This window comes from Helicoverpa armigera, chromosome 15, assembly GCF_030705265.1.
Source record: "Helicoverpa armigera isolate CAAS_96S chromosome 15, ASM3070526v1, whole genome shotgun sequence".
NCBI classification, from domain to species: domain Eukaryota; kingdom Metazoa; phylum Arthropoda; class Insecta; order Lepidoptera; family Noctuidae; genus Helicoverpa; species Helicoverpa armigera.
Window position 1 is genome coordinate 11,035,009 of NC_087134.1, and position 17,345 is coordinate 11,052,353.

The 17,345-nt window shown below is 36.2% G+C and overlaps 1 protein-coding gene across 4 annotated transcripts in view; it reads right to left on the minus strand.

Moving 5' to 3' along the window:
* LOC110379729 (sodium/potassium/calcium exchanger Nckx30C) overlaps window positions 1-14,889 on the minus strand; it is a 76,459-nt gene extending 61,570 nt beyond the window's left edge. For 3 of the 4 annotated variants that reach the window (XM_064037985.1, XM_064037984.1, XM_021339492.3), the window contains exon 1: window positions 14,189-14,889. In XM_064037985.1, the coding sequence (XP_063894055.1) occupies window positions 14,189-14,872 (684 nt within the window). In that variant the 5' untranslated portion in view covers window positions 14,873-14,889. The remainder of the gene's footprint in view (window positions 1-14,188) is intronic. The other variant, XM_064037986.1, reaches the window with a different exon arrangement.
* Between the last annotated feature and the right edge of the window lie 2,456 nt (window positions 14,890-17,345).

Sequence of the window (17,345 nt, forward strand, 5' to 3'; positions counted from 1 at the left end):
CGAAGTTGATTAATTTAAAGTACCTACTAAAACAAAACAACTATTAATACTTTTTTTAATACTTAAAAAAAAATATATTGCAAGAAACAATAAATGAAATACGGTGTTTTATTTTTTATTCCCTACCATGTCAATTATTCTCAAGTGAGAAGGTTTGACACCTTTTTCTTTAAAACAATTTTTCAACTCTCTAAAATATATGCATGAAACACAATATTGTATCAATATTTAATTTACTCTCCTACCGTAAGTATACCTGCCTACTTCATTGCCACGGGAAGCCCCGTGTTATTTGTACAAAAGTAGGTCAGCGACCTGTCGTGTATTTTTCATTTATTTTTATACTAAACACAAAAAAGTCGGTTCATCACAAACCGACATACAAAATACTATACTATACTTCTGAATAGTCAAAAAGCTAGTAAGTTTAAGGTTCAAGTTATTTGCCCATTTCATAGAGATCTATCTATATTTATCTATAGAGATGAATTTAAAGGAAAATTCCTGGTTTATTTTTTTCTTTTGCCTTGCCCATATCAAAGAGAAAAATGGACAAGAAACTCTACGGCAATTTTTTTTAAGTCCAAAGTTTTTTCCAATATATGAATTGAAAATATGTATAAGCTTATGTTATCATACAGCTTTAGATCGCGTAACAAACGACATAATTATTTATTTTAACTTTGTAGTTTTCATTGATACCATAACCATATACACAATAGCCTAAAATTCACTATTGGAGAATATATTCGCATTGATTGTAGGCCGTTTCAATCGGCTCTGCCGTAATTACGCCCGGCAGGTGTCGATAACTTCCTAATCTTTATCTATATAAAGGAAAGTCGTTTTAGTGACATAACTTATAACTCCAGAATGGCTGAACCATTTAAGCTGAAAATAAGAGGTTAGGTAGCTTAGATCCAAGATAAGAACTTAGGAAAGTTTTTGCGCCATCCGGCTACGGGAAGGAGTCACCCAAGGGCCGTGGGTGATACCACGGGTGTGAATATAGAAGAAGTGTGTAGGAATGAATCCAATAACTTATCTTTTTTTTATTTTGCCATTCTAATGTGTTGATTCCAAAGGAAAATTAAATAGGCATGAAAACAAACGACATATTATGTAGTTTTCATTGTGACCATAAAAATTTCACAATAGCCTAAACTTCACTATTGGAGAATATATTTCGCATTGATTGTAGGCCGTTTCAATCGGCTCTGCCGTAATTACGCCCGGCAGGTGTCGATAATATGCTAATAGTATATAAAGGTGCTGATGCACTAACATAGCCCATCTAGTACCCGTTAGTGTCAGGCCGAGATGGGATACTTAACATTTACATAATTTGTGGAGGTAGTAAAGGAGTATTTATTGTAGTAATGCTGTTTTTATGTACGAAGATGGGACGTGCGATGATCAATAAGCTCATTGAATTCGAGGGTAGATTTTTCATGTTTTATTTTAAATTCTGAATTTTATGATGACGTCTTAACTGTTATTATGGCGACCAAGTGTTTATGATAGTACATATTTGAATGATCCTAAATTGATTAAGTAGTTTAGTTAGGGTAGGTATGCATGTGCCTGCTTAATAAGAAAGCTTTTTACTTCCTCTTCTTGCCTACTTCTGACTTCTTCTACACTTGGTCTATGATATCATCGAATAGCACAATGCAGTTGGCTATCTATCTACAACATACATGAAAATCCACTTCAAAACCCACCTCTCAATTTTACATTCATACCAAAGAGAGCGCAATCACTCATAAAAAGATCTGGCTTGATAAACGTATAAATATATTTATGAAATATCATTTATTCTCTAAAACCGTATTCATATATCATTCAGGGGCTGTTTTGTGGCCGTCACATACCACGCCAGACAACGGGTTGCGATGCCAGTTCAAATTCTGGCACGATACCAAAAAATATTAAGTGTAATATAAATTTTATGCCAGCAAATGATTTTAGTATGAACACTGGGCACCCAGTTGGCAAAGATGGGCAGTTTTTTGATCAATATTTGTGTTATCAGTTTTGATAATATTGTGTTGTTTTTGAAATGGTAAAATTATATGATGTGAAGACCAATCTATTGGCTGTTGAGCCTGAATTATTTTTTTTTTCATATTAATAAAGATACTCTATACCATGTTCGTGTACCTAATGTTCTATCATCATCATCATCAGCCTATCGCAGTCCACTGCTGGACATAGGCCTCTCCAAGTGCACGCCACTGATATGTTCTATCACATCTTATTTTTCTTAATATTTTGAGTGTGTTACCACAAAACAATATTTTTCTCAATGTGTAGGGATTACGTTAGAATAATAATTGTTATTTATTATACAAAGCTCTTAATTAACATACAAACACCGTAACTAAAAAGTAACGATGTGATTATACAGTGGGATTCAAAACCAGACATTCTAAATAATTAATTTGACGCTCAAATCATTGCGGAGACCTGCTTTTGTGCGTTTTAATTAAGTTGACGGCTGCAGTCATTATAATTATTATAACTTTTGTAGGAATAGCGTGTGGCTCGAGAATTTTTTTTCAATTTTGCAATGGTTATATTTTTTGTGTTAAAGATTTAATTAATCTATAATTACAATATTGATTTCTTAAGTCAGTAGGTACGATTTACGCTAAAATGGCAAATTCATTTCTGACGATTTGTGGTATTGAGATAGATAATTACAGCTACACTTTTAAGAAGATATAAAGTTCCCTGAAACTTTGAGTGAAACCGCAAACTACAGCAAGTTTCTAACAAATTAATACCAGCATAGCTTAGCTTAATATTAATCCTGTGTCAGTCTAAAAGCTGTATTCTGTAATAACAAGCTGAGCTCAGGCGTCAACCTGCTAATAATAATAATATCGTGAAGTCTAGACTTGTGTCTAGACTGAGTCATTGGCCGAGCTTATTATTTCCTAGACTAACTTCCGGACAGGCTTCATAGACAATATTAGATAGTAGACTGTAGACTGTATTGGAACATATAGAGAAGAGGGATAGTTGAATTTATTGATGTCTTTAAAAATGATACTGTAGATGTAATGTTAGATTTTGTTGATCCAAAATACTAAACAAATACTTTTGTTTGACTTTAGATGAGTCTAGTTGTCCCTGAGGTTATAACCATGTCTCAAGAAAGCCACTTTCCTACCTATGTCCTTTTTCAGTATACAGGGTTACTGGTAAGTAGACCGCATCCTTTCATGAGGTGATAGTACAGGTCAATACGGACAAATTTGACCCTGGGATACACTGGGCAAAAGTTAACCCGTTGCAAGATAATCGAATTTCAAGATCTTTTCTTTACAAGTCGTCTAGGTACACGTATACATTTTTATTATTAGTTAAAAGTCTCGTTTTTGCGGATTTTTGTGTGTTTTGTGGCTTTTTGGATAGCTAGATAAATGTAGATGTTTTTTAAGTATTTTGCACAAAAAAATGAAGAATAATATTTTTGAGAAAATACCTACTAAAAAAGTAATTGCTGTTCGCTATAATTTCCTCTGTGATTTGTACAGTTTTATGGTTTGTTATTATGAAATGATTCATCTTCTATCCAAAAACACACAAAAATCTACAAAAACGAGACTTTTGACTAATAATGAAAATTTATACGTGTACCTAGACGACTTATCTTGACATTCGATTATCTTCAAACGGGTTAACTTTTGCCCAGTGTATCCCAGGGTCAAATTTGTCCGTATTGACCTATACTATCACCTCCTGAAAGGATGCGGTCTACTTACCAGTAACCCTGTATACATCTGTGTTCCTTTCATTTAAATTGGTTTGTTAGTTTTGGCGTGAAAGCGCGACAGACGGATAGGGTAACTTTTGTATTATAATATTAGCAAAGATTTCTATCTACCAACTATTATTTATTAGTTGATAAAGCCAAGATATATCCACAATCAATTAGCTTCTGTAAGAATTAATTATATCTTTTTTTAATTCCCGAAAGTTTTCAACTATCCCTTCCAATACCTATCACTTTTCCACCAATCGCCATACATACAATCACTCACCTATGCCCTATTGACCTCAGTTTAAACACAACAGCAACAAGGAATGTATGTTAGTTGTCGCCAACATAACGACATAACAATGCACTCGCGTGATGACATGATACCTATGTACTGTGTTGTTTACAGTGTGAAGTTGCACTTTTATATGGATGATATGTTTATTGGGTCCATTTGTGAAGCGGACCCCAACATGGTTGGGAAAAAGGCTCAGAGGATGATGATGATGTGTAGTTTTGGGTGCTAATTGATTTTGGTTATTGTGAAAAGAGGAGAAGCTGTAAGAAAAAGTTCTATTAGATGTTTTTCGAGTAGTAGCTTGCTTTTATAAGTTTTAACCACTTCACTGACCACGAAACAGACACAATATTTAAACAATCGGTGTGTACAACATATGGGAAGTTACTATATTTTGTTAACACGTAAACAAAGTGGTTGCAGAGCCTTTCTTGGTAATTATTGAAACTATTTTACAATTACCTCAAATATTTGTCAATATGAAAGAAAAGATTATTTCACCATTGATCTACCCAACTCATATTACAATGTAACCAATAGCCAGTGAAATATTTCAAGAAATGCGACCATTTCATGAAGTGATCAAATCCATCTATCGACACAGACAAATAGTTAGATTTCGCGATGTCACAGATATCCTAGCTCTAACAGATCGCCTGACATTTGCCTAATGTACGAACATGATTTGAAGAATATTTGTCAGTAATCATGACAGTCTGGCGGGCTAGACTAAAAGGTTTAGGAAACGTTTTGATAGTGGCTGGTGTCATTGACAAGCGTACATGAAATAGCTGAAACACGCAAAAAAAGTATGAAAAAACTGCCTCATTGATCTGGTAGTCGCGTAGCGCAACTGCAAGTCTGCTTAAAAAAAAAAACACTTCATAATCTACACTAATATTAACAAGAAGGAAAAACTATATTTTTGTTTGTACTAGATAAAAACAAAAACTACTGGACTGATTTCAAAAATCCTTTCACCAATAGAAAGGTACATTATCTGCGAGTAACATAAGTTATATTTTATCCCGGTACCGCTAGTAGTTGCAACGGGACGTGGGTTAAAGCACGGTAAAACGGCTAGTAGCTTAACAACGATATATTGATTACAGACATAAATAAAGTCTAACCTTACATTAGCACAACGTCTACACTTACGTAACTAATAAGAATCTTAATGACTCTCGAAGCCACTTGAACACCTCAAACAATACGGTAACAGCCACGTAGGCAGTCTTCACAAAGCCAGCCGACCACTGGCAGAATGCCAGACAGCTACTTCTATAGTCTACCAAACTAGTCTTCACCAGCGGTTTCACTCGCATCCCGTAGAAGCTACTCCTTGGAATCAAATAGGTAGCTTATAGACTTCCTCGATGTTAGCTCTCTAACACTGAAAGAACTTTTTCAATTGTTCTGTTAGAACTTGATATTAGCACTTTCAAACAAATCAAATTTTCAGTTTTGCAATGTTAAGTTTAGTTACATATCTATCTTCAGTTCTCCCCGAAGAAGAAGAAGAAGGGAGTCAGACAAATTTTAGACACTACACAAGATCACATTGATCAGCGAGTGGCAACGCGAAACTGTGTTAAGTCAGAGGCGAATCGTCATTATGTTTAGTAAAACCGTCATTATACCTCAAAAAATACTATAACAGTGACGTAGGCAGTAGGCTTTGCAGAGCCTGCAGTAGCCTGGCACCCTGCCAGAGCTTCAAAAGTATACCAAACTAGTCTCCACCAGCGGTTTCACTCGCGTCCCATGGGAAACTACCACAAGCACCCTGACAAAAAGTAGCCTATAACCTCCCTCGACAAATGAGCTCATTGGATAATTAAGTTTGACAAATCTATTACAATCATAATAATTCTCTAACACCTTAAACAATACTATAACAATGACGTACACAGTCTTCCCAAAACCTGCAGACCACTGGTACCTACTGTCAGAAGCCTGGCACCCACTGTTAGAAGCCTGGCTCGCTGCCAGAGATGCAGCCTCAATAACGGACGGCATGCGCTTTATGGCCACGTTATTGTATGTAGCCTTTGAAGCAATTAGGTAATGGTTTCGGAAGTTTTGATAGATTGTTATAATTTTATTGTTTGTTGGGATAAAGTTATGTTTAAGGTAGATAAAGAGTTCTTTTCTTGTTTTCATCATCATTATCAGCTTTTTTATCCCTTGCTGTGCACAGGCCTCTTTTTACATAGAAAAGCATGTTTTCGTATACGAAATCTAAAATTAAGATTTAAAGAAATCTAGAAACCAAATAGAAGTCGATCAAGAGCCATTCATAATCGGTGATAAATAAGCCTCCTCAGATCAGAGTGCTTTTTGGATTTTATCAACCGTACATATACATATACGCCTGGAATAGGTCCTTACCTGACCTAGAATTGAACCCACCATCTCATACTTGACAAGCAGGTACTTTAAGCACTAGGCCACCACGACTCCAAATATAAAGTACAGACCTACTGGTTACTAATGACATAAATGAAATGTCCAAATGAAACATAAAATACGACGATACGATGACGAGATGATGGTCACAAAAACGTTTTCAAAATCATATCAACATTACCTCATAACTACCAATAAATATTTAACAATATCACATAAACTACAAATAACACATATACTACAAATCCCTTCCCTTAATACGATAGTAATCAGAGACAACATTCATTGATTGCCAGTGAGCGGTGACCTTTACAGCACAAGTGGAGCAATGGACGCGAGTCATTATGTTGACCATCAGTACATAATAAATTAATGGTTCATGGCCAATCGGACAGGTGGTCTTATACTCATGTTAATGTATGTAGTTAGGTATGTATGTATGTATTTATTTTTGTATTGTGATTTGATTTTACTCGGTTTTTGTCTACTTTCTCAAAAAAAAGACTAAAATAATGTTACATGACACTTATTATATGTTGGTTTGTTTGTACCCTAACGGCTCCAAAACTCAGATCTCTCTCAGACTCAGACCGATCAGAAAATTTATTTCGCTCTTGGGAAGCTACAGTATTACTGCGTAACATTAGCTATATTTAATCCGGGTACGGACAGTAGTTCCCACGGGACGCGAGTGAAACCACGGGAAAACAGCAAATTATATATACAGTACATGAAAAAATCGAGAAAGATTATTTATGCAGTATATAAGATGGTCACCCATCCACGGAATGGCCGCGCCAAGTGTTGCTTAACCTTGTGATGGATCATATATGGCTGTTACTTATCTACGAGCCTTTTAAATGTAGTAATCATTATTTACTTATTTAATGGGGAAACGTTTTAATGAAGTATTATACGTATAAAGCAGTTATATATAGGCCTAAGTCGGATTAAAACTTAACGACTTTTAAAGACGTTGGGATACCCTTAATCTTAGATCCGTTTCAAATAAATTGTTTTTGAAGATTTAAGGAAGACTCTTTTTGATAATATTGCTGTAAGTATTTATTTATGTTGTTTGTATGTTAACGATAGAAAAAAGTGACATGGCCAAAATTTTTTAAGAAAATAAATACAATTTCTAATAAAAAAAAACGACTTCAATACTATGCAAAAATTTTGTCCTCAGTCTGACGAATACTATGCTGAAAACCGCATCGAAATCGGTTCACTAAATCATTGTTTGTGTATCTCGCACAAACAAATAAACATATTATTTACATACAGATCAAACTGAGAACCTCCTTTTTTGAAGTCGGGTAAAAATTATAGGAAGTTACTATAGAAAGAGTTAATTATTTTTTTAAACCTGCTAAAATCCCTTTGTTATCTAAAAATAGTACAAGTATTCCAAATAAACTCCTAATACAAATCCAAAGCTTCACAAGTCTCTAAATCTCGAACTTTACCTCAAACAAAGGAAAGAAAAAGCCTCAAACAAAAGGTGCGGAACCTTAAAACCTCCTTCCATTTGGTTGCCGACAATACAATGCATCATTTTTAATAGCACTACGCCAGCGTAGCTATCTACGAGCGTAGCCCCGTAGCCCCGTAGCGGCCGTAGCCGTATTGACGTAGCGCCGTAGCCTCGTAGCGTCGTAGCAATGTATTGTAGCCTGTATTTAGGCCTCAATACATTTCAACAGATGTTTCTTTATATTTTTAGTTTGTATTTTATGCTTTTGATTAATGTAGTTTTTTGTACATTTAATTAAGATTAATGTGTAATATTTTTGGTTGCAAATTTAAGCGTTTCGTTTAAATAAATTATGTAAATAAAATGCTTTGTAATCCCGCCTGCAGTAAGCTATTAAGCGAGATTTAATCTCTATAAAATATTCGAAGTTTTTAATTGAACTATATTGATGTACAATTTTTGTTTAAACTTTTTAACTTAAATGAAGTTTACTTTGAATTATCACTGTGATTTTTAACAATGTTTTACCTAGTATTATGATAATCAGGCGGGTTTAGTTACAGTAGCTGTAAAATATATTTTCATAATATAAAATACTTAAAAACTTAATTTTGGAAAAATCTGGTATTACCTACCGACAACATTGTTAAAACTAATATTTTTTTTAACACGCGATAGAACTACGAAACAAAATTTTATATATTTCGGAAATCTATCTGTTTATTATACATATTTAATTGATTTACTTTTTTTGTGTCGAAAAAATCTTTTGGGTGTCAAAACTGCGTACCCTAAGTGGATATGTTGAATTGTTTTTTTTTTAACTTTTCACTCCCACTCAAATTTTATGAAGTCTAAACCTTATATTGCAACATAATCTTCTAGCTATCCTTACAAATTCATTTGGTGAAGTCTGGGTCTTATATTTCCACATAACCTCCTATCTAATTTCTAACATCACCAGCTAAGATATCAACTCTAGCGACATCTACATAACTTATGAAAACTATCACAAACGTGGAAATTTTCCATTTCCCTGTTCAGGAAATACGGAGATGCAGAATCAGTTATTACGAGCTTTTACACAGTTTTCCACTTACGGTGCAAGAAAAATGAGGCCTTCTCAAAGTAGGTGCGCTGAGTGTGCTAGAATGCTTTGTGTTCTCATGAAGTTTGTGTTTCAAAAAGGTATAAAGGAAATGGTTTTAGATTATTTTAATTACAGTTTTTTTTAATAGGTATAAAATCTAAGTGACCGTGTTTCGTAAAGCACTGTAAACGATAACTCACGGCTGTAATTTGAAAATCTTCGGCAGTCGTCACGGATAGCCAAAATATACTGCTACTTCGCTGCATCCAGTAGTTGGGAAAAGGCTTGGCAGAAGATGATGTCAAAGCAGATTTTTCACAGCGTTACATTTAGAGATAAGTTCAAGAAAATGTTTTTCAGAACTTCGCAAAAACTGGTTCTAATTTGAGAATGTAAATTCAAATTTACTGCAGCAGTTGAAATAATTAATAATTTATTTAATTACCAGGTTAATTCAAAACCGGATTATTACACAATAAACCTCTTTACTACCAACCTACTTCAAAACATATGTACTTAAATCGTAACCTACCGAACAAGGCTTAAAAATGCCTTCACAACCTCATTACAATAAAGGTTGGCAACACTCAAATTACGTAAGATGGCGTGTTTAGTTCACGTGTGTAGTCGATTCTGATTTCAAACGATTACAGTCATGTTTTAGTGTTTTTTATATAATACTTAAGAGTAGCCGTACACTACAGACTTTTTAGTCGGTAGATAGTTGGCCTAAAGGTTGTCGTAAACTCGAGCAAAGTTTTAGTCGGTCTGATGCCAACTCAATCTCTGATCGTTGTAATGTGGGCATTCTCGCACTCAAGTATATCTTGAACACCAATGTACATATTTGTAGGGTCCCGGCTGCCATTTAACATCCGTGGCAGTCGTTACGGGTAGTCAGAAGCCAGTACGTCTGACACCAGTCTAATCAAGGGGTATTGGGCTACCCGGGTAACTGGGTTGAGAAGATCAGATAGGCAGTCGCTCCTTGTAAAACGCTGGTAGCCGACCCTAACATAGTTGCGAAAAGGCTCGGGAGATGACGTAAAGTGCGCACTCTCACACATCTCCGAAATTATCAAGCGTTGCGACTACCGGCCGACTAAAAGTCTCCGGTATGCGGCTACTGTAAGGGCTTGCGTCTGACGGCCATGTTTGCGTTTACGCGTTTCGATGACACGCAAATTGGGTTACAGGGTTATAACTTTGCGCAGTAGTGTGGGGAAATTAGTCGATTTTTTTTGACGTTTGTGGTGCAACGGAAATTGGGCGTTTGGAGGTTATGTTCTTTTGGGTTAAAAATAATAATCAGTTTGACACCTTTTCTTGGAGCGATATCTACACTCACGTAATAAAGATAATCATTGTTTTGTTTGTATTTATGTTTGTAAAGGATTCGAAACAACTGAACAGTTCAGTTTAAAAAAAAACATTCACAATTGGAAAGCTACATTCTTTCAAAAAACATAGGCTATATTTTATCCCGGGACAGGCAGTTGTTCCCACGGGACGCGGGTAAAACTGCGGTGAAACAGCAAGTAGGATATGCTAGTAGGATATTATTCGTAAAAGTGCTTTTTTGAACTTATTTAGACGATGTAAATTAGTGCTTACATATATAAACTGAAAGCTTGTATTGAACGTTTTAATCTCATCAGACTACGTTAAAACTATAACATTGTGTTAACAATTTAATTTTGATTTCCCAACAGCAAATAAAAATAAAACAACTCACGAAACAAAAATGGCGACTGCCAAATCTGGAAAATAAATCTCTCAAAGTGTAAAGTTGATCCTATCGACTGGGCGTTGCTCAAAGACTTTGGTAAATAAATATAAATCTTACCGTCCGACTCAGAAGTATTTTCTAAGAAAATATTTAAGCGCACTGCCTGATGTAAGAAGTCAAAAGAACAATTTTCATAAAATTTTCTTCATTTCGCGTGCTTGGAAGCCTGTTTTGTTGTAAACTTTCAGATGGGTTTTTACTTTGGAAATATCATTGTTAATCTTGCTTGATGAACATTGTCTTATGTTTGTTCAGAACTTATTTGTTTGGATATTAAAGAGAGCGTGTTTCAAAGTCTTTGATTCTGTTATGGTTTTCAACCGGATTTATTGCTTATGACTGCATTTTGTTCAAAATTTTTACATAATTTAGTAACACGTCACTAGATTCCACCTACGGTTTCATGCTTTTCCCGTGGGAACTACTAATCGCATATTATGTAACTATAGCCTTACCCGATAAATAAGCAGCTACCTAACACTTGAGATTAGCGCGTAAGAAAAGACGCAAACTCTTAAGTTTATATAATATTAGTATATAGAAAGTTATGTTTGTGTTTGATACTAAATTTCACAACGATCATAGTAATTTTTTCACCAAATACCGACTTGGGCAAAAACCAATACACCCATTATCTCAAATAATAATATTGTTAAATCAAAGGATAAGAGATAATTTATAACTCAACAATAAACAACATACAAAGCATGATAAACATTATAATAACCAGTGAAACAATAGCGAATTGCTATTTATTATAGCGCTGATAATGTACTCAATTAAACCAGTTGTAATCCATCAATTAATTTAACAATAATATATTCTACAAACCATTGAGTAATCAGTGAACACGCTGTTTTCATTGTATTTATTTACAACTAGCATTTGTACGCGGCGTTTTATATTTTCAGTAATATTGTTAAAGTTTCTGTCTGTCTATCGGGGCTTTCACGCCAAAACTACTGGATCGACTTAAATGAATTTAGATGAAATTGGTTTAGCAGGAGAGAAACCATAGGCTTTTTAGCTGGTTGAAGAATGTATTTCTTTTAAATGTGTAAAATAACTAGTTCTAATAAATTCTAAAGTTTGCATTATATATTTGTTACTTTTTTACGCTATATCTACTGGATTTATCTTGATGATACTTACTTGGCAGTAAGTAAATATCTAAATAACATAAAGGCTACTTTTTATCCGTTTGCTTAAAGAACCTACCCCGAGAAACGAGTCAAACCGCGCTGCCAGAAACCAGTAATTCATAAACCTACAAACCACTTCTAAATGAAAGTGCAAATAAACTAATAGAGAACCTAAATAATCCATTACGAAATACACAAATTGCTTTTCCATGGCAGATGCACCGCAATTAAAACAGTTATTTCCATTTCCATATTCATCGTACCCACTGGAATTCCATTACGATTTGCTAAACTATCATAACAAAATTTTATCAAGCAATTTCATATTTAAATGGTTAGACTATAACGTATGAACGATCCCATTTGTAATGTTAATGGAATACTGGAAAAATATTTTTCTTTCAACTTTCGTACTTAGAATTTTTGGTATTTTTGCATGTTGATATATTCGCGTTTTTTTGATATCTTATACGTGTGTCTTTTTTGAGAATGATAAATGTTATTCTGAATTAATGAATATTGGTTTTAAAATATGGTTCTTTAAATGTATCTCTATAGGTACTAATATTGTAAAGATGAACTTTTTGAAACTCTGAAATTACTGAACTGATTTGAAAATTCTTTGGCTGTTGGGAAGCTACACCAACACCCGATGTCTTAGGCATTTTATCCGGGTATGGAAAGAAATTCCTTCGAGACAGGTGATATCGTAAGAAACAGTTAGTTACATTAATCTTTGGTTTGTTTTTAATTAATGTCTATCTTTTAGTGTTCCTCATTTTGACTGTTTTATAACAATTTTTGTGAGTTATTAAAGTTTTTTGGTCATAAAACCAACTGACATGTCTGTTTCCAACGCTACATATACATCCTTATTTTTATTACTTCGCGGGAATGGCTCAAATGCGTGTTTTGTCTGTTTCATGACGTATAACAAAAGTTACTTTTTATGGTAGGTAAAAGTAATAATATTTTTTTATAACCGCAAAAAAACTGTTTACGATTGTACCAGGAAAATTCGATACAAGGCATAATATCTTCTAATAGCTTATTAAAACTTGGTCATTAACTAGTTAATATAAATAGTTATGATAACTGTGATATAATTAAAACAAAACGTTGTGAAAATGTCGATAAAACATTTATCACGTTTATTTAAACGATTTTTGTTCTTCATAACAAAGAATCGATATTCAAACTCGATTTTAAATAATCACATTCGTTCCAAAATTGAATTTGTTTCCCTAATATCGAGAGCGAGACACAAAACGAAATTAAAATTCCGACGTTCTTGTCATGTAAAGAATTTTATTGGGATTTTGCTGCTTTCTACAATAATGGAAATACTTCAAAGGTACGCCATTCGAAGTAAGTTCCTCCTAATTCTAAACCAATGGAATGGAAAATTCTAATATTCGGATAAGTTTAAAATACGCGATAACGATTTTAGAAGTAGTGACAGAACTATTTGGAATATTTTTACGAATACTTGCATCTATTTATGGGTACTAAAAACGTAAATATTGTCTATTATTGTCAATATTGTTCGATATTCAAAAACGTCTCTTATTTTTTCTAAATTATCGTAACCCTAAAAAGCCCTTGTGATCTTACTCGTCGTAAGAATATGGTAATTTTTACGTAGACTTTGAAGTCTAAATGAGAAATAAAATATTCCACCGCTCGGAACACGAAGGCAATCGTGATAACACTCTAATAAGCAAACACAATGTACTTGTTAGCGATACAATATAACGTTTACCTAAAAATCAGGTCAAATGTTTGAAATTACCTGATTTTAACTACTTTCGTACATGTTCAGGTAGGTAATTAGATTTTATTTTTTACGTGAAATGTGCGTTTATTTACTTGAATTCTAGTAGATCTATTGTGATGCACTATTCAGATGATCAGGGATAGGAAAGTCTTTGATCTAAAGTTGAGAAGGTTCAACACATCGCAGGCTCTATTGAAAGTCGATACTCTAATTTTGGCGCAGATTTGGTGGGAACGCCGGACATACTTTTGGCGTTTTCTTTTGATTTTTGAATGAAAAGTGTAATTTGCAATAGTAAGTCGTGTCAGAATAGACTTCATTTTGTTCTTTGAATTGGAAATAATAGTGGCTTTAGTCATAGAAGGAATTTGTAGATCTGCCAAATGTGCGCCAAACAGGTTGGTTCTCATGCGTGGGGTGTGTGCGGGCGAGCTCACCGTGGGCATCAGCTGGTCGGTGCTCCGCACGCGCGTCACCTTGTTCTTGTAAATGAGCTTCTTGAGCGCGCGCTCCACGGGCTGGTTCCACCGCATGAACATCACGTACGCGCCGTACAGCGAGAACAGCACCAGCGCCTCCTGCCAGTAGATATGGCTGTCCCGGAAACAGTATATCAACACCAGGAGGCTGACCGAGTAAAAGGAGCAATCGCGGAACAGGGGCCACCACGTTAATGTCAAAGTCGTTCTGGAGAAGAGCGCGCACGCACCGATCACGAACAATATGTTGAAGACGGCCGAGCCCACGATCGTCCCGATGCCCACGTCGTCGAACGACACGAACACGCCGATGATGGAGGTGAAGAGCTCCGGCGCCGACCCCCCCGCCGCCATGAAGGTGGCGCCGGCCACGTCGTCCCGGATGGCCAGCCGCTCGATGATGACGTCCAGCGCCGGCACGAAGAACTCGTCGCACACGATGGCCAGCGCGACGAACATGTAGCCCATGCCGATGACGTGCAGCAGCACGGCTCCCGACCGCCGCTGCTCCTCCGTGAACAGGTCGATGGGGAACAGCGGGGTCTTCTCCTCTTCTGGTGGCGGCGAGGGGCTGAGTTCGGTGGCATTAGGCTCGCTGGCCCGCGCCGCCGCCAGCAGCGCTAGCAGCAGCGCGCCACCCATGCCGCGCTCCCGGGGGCTCAGCGCACACTGCCGCGTGCAGCGCCCGCGCGCGCCGCCCCCCGCTCCACCCGCCCTCACGCGCCCCCCGCGCCCGCTCGCTCGATAGCGCCGCACTGCGCCGCGCCGCTCAGCGCTCAGCACACCACTCCGCTCACCAACCACCCGAGCTCAGAGAACCCACTCCGGGCAAAACCTCGTCTGCATGCTCTTATATTTTATAGACTCTAAAAGGAATAAAAGCCAAGCATTGCTACTACTTCTTCTAGTAAAGCAAAATCTTGTTTCTGCCTCCAAAATGAGGGATTTCCTAAAACTAGCTCCTAAATATCCCCATTTTAGTAGCAAACCTTTTATTCCTCCCTGTCGTGTGGTTACGCGTACTCCACGACGCATCCCCGGCTCCCGACGCCCCGGGAGTCGCGACAACCGCTCCTACTATACACCTCCAAAGCCTTATTACTTCAAATTATCTTAACGTAACTATCCCAAATTAGTTCAGTAAATACTTTAATTATACCGTTAAACCGTCGAGATGCTATCGATTTGGATATCGAACCCTAAGCTTAGTAGATTTTATCTTATACATGGGTTTTCGGAACACAAGTTGTTGTAGTTACCGAGACTGATCCGCGAATGTAAACAGATGAAAATCTGATTATTATTAATGCTTCGCCCATAACCTAGTACAAGGATGTTTTCATCGAGGGGATGGTGTACGAAACATCTTTGGGACATCTCCTGTTTTCTCAGTTTCGTCACAGAGACGTGATTCTTCGTATAATTGTAGGCCTATTTTTTGCTTTTGTATCTTGCAGAGATAAAATTCGGGAGGTAATGGTGGAAAGAAATTTAGGGAATAAAACGACGCCTGGGTTTCTTGTACTTTGGAAATAGCGAAATGTTTGTTGCAAGCTGGCTGGTTTTATTGGACTGCAGGCTATAAAGGCTCCGCTTTAATTTCAATTATATTGTACTACGTATAAGAAATTTAAGTGTTATGGCTTCTAGCTTAGTTAGAAACCTAGAGCTCTGTACCTACCTATACGCAGTTCGAAGTTTCGATATCAGGTTTTTATAATGAAAATCGTTAGTTTGAAATATGGAATTTTTACATACGGAACATTATTTTTCAGTCAAATTATTTCTTTGTCGAAAGCTTGCATGTATAAAATTTTCTACCTGCAGGATATTTTATTTAGAAAAAAATATAGTACCTATAATTTATTTTTCTTTCCAATGAAAGAAAAAATCTCTCACTATACTTAAAAAAATACTAACAATAATTTATCTCAGAAGAAGTAGCGCAGAACAGAAGCCACTGGTCCCCATTAGTGTCGCACTCCGACTGTCTGTCGGCGACATAAATTGCGGTCGCTGTAAGACACTGCGCTGCAATTTGTGTCGGACTCCACTAACGTAGCTCGTAGCGAGAGCGCGTAGCGGTTTCGTAGCATTCGTAGCGCCTACGAGTTAGGGTGTTTTGTTTTAATAGGCTAGTGGAGTTCGATTTATTTCGATTTATTTTTGGTGATTATGATTATCTCCCGAGATATTGTTAAAAATAAAGCATCAGGGCATCATGATTATTATAGTTGTATTTTCCTAGTTCTTTTTGAAAAACTGCAACTTTTCAGTTGATAAATTAATTCAAAGAGCTCCAGTAGGTAGGGGTTTTTTAATAAGTTTTGCGATACCAATTCATTTTTTTTTAAATCTAGGTAGATATTACTTACTAGACTTACCTACCTACAATTACTTACTAGTAAATAATATAAATTGAATAGGTACTATTTTACCTGCCACTTTAGCATATTATTGTGAATGCATAACATAAATCTATAACTTACATTCAAAATATAGTTCTTATCTATCAAGATAAAAGTAGTTACCTCGGCATTTACTTAACACGTTCGCGTAAGCAACGTCTTACAACGTCGTATTGATATAAGTATGAAAAGGCCCAACGTCGTACGACGGCCTCTAGATTGTCATATTTATTTTGACGGACCATGTCAGACCTATGTGGTGGCGACAACGTTTATAGACGTCGGACGTGAAATAACGTTGCGCCACATAACACAGATTATAAGACTACGTATAACGGCGGGACGTCTTAAGACTTGGTTTAATTTTGTGTGCGAAAAAGGTGCGCCACAGTACCAACATTTAAAAATGAGATTGCTCACGCGAACGTGTTAACCCGGCCGAGTCCAAGTTGGATGTTTCGTTATCATCAATTCGCGATATCAGATTGCTGCGATTGAAAGCGCGAAGATAACATCTCGGGTCATTCGTAAAGATGTAACAAGTAAGCCCAATCATAGAACCTAGCTACCAAATTTCTTTTATTTTTATATTTTTCTGTACTACTCTCTGTACACTGCTCTTTCTTGCTTTTTCTGCACAAGTACTAGTAACTACTATAGCAAGATAGATACTTTCGCTATTCATTCTAATGGTGTTTTAACTCGTG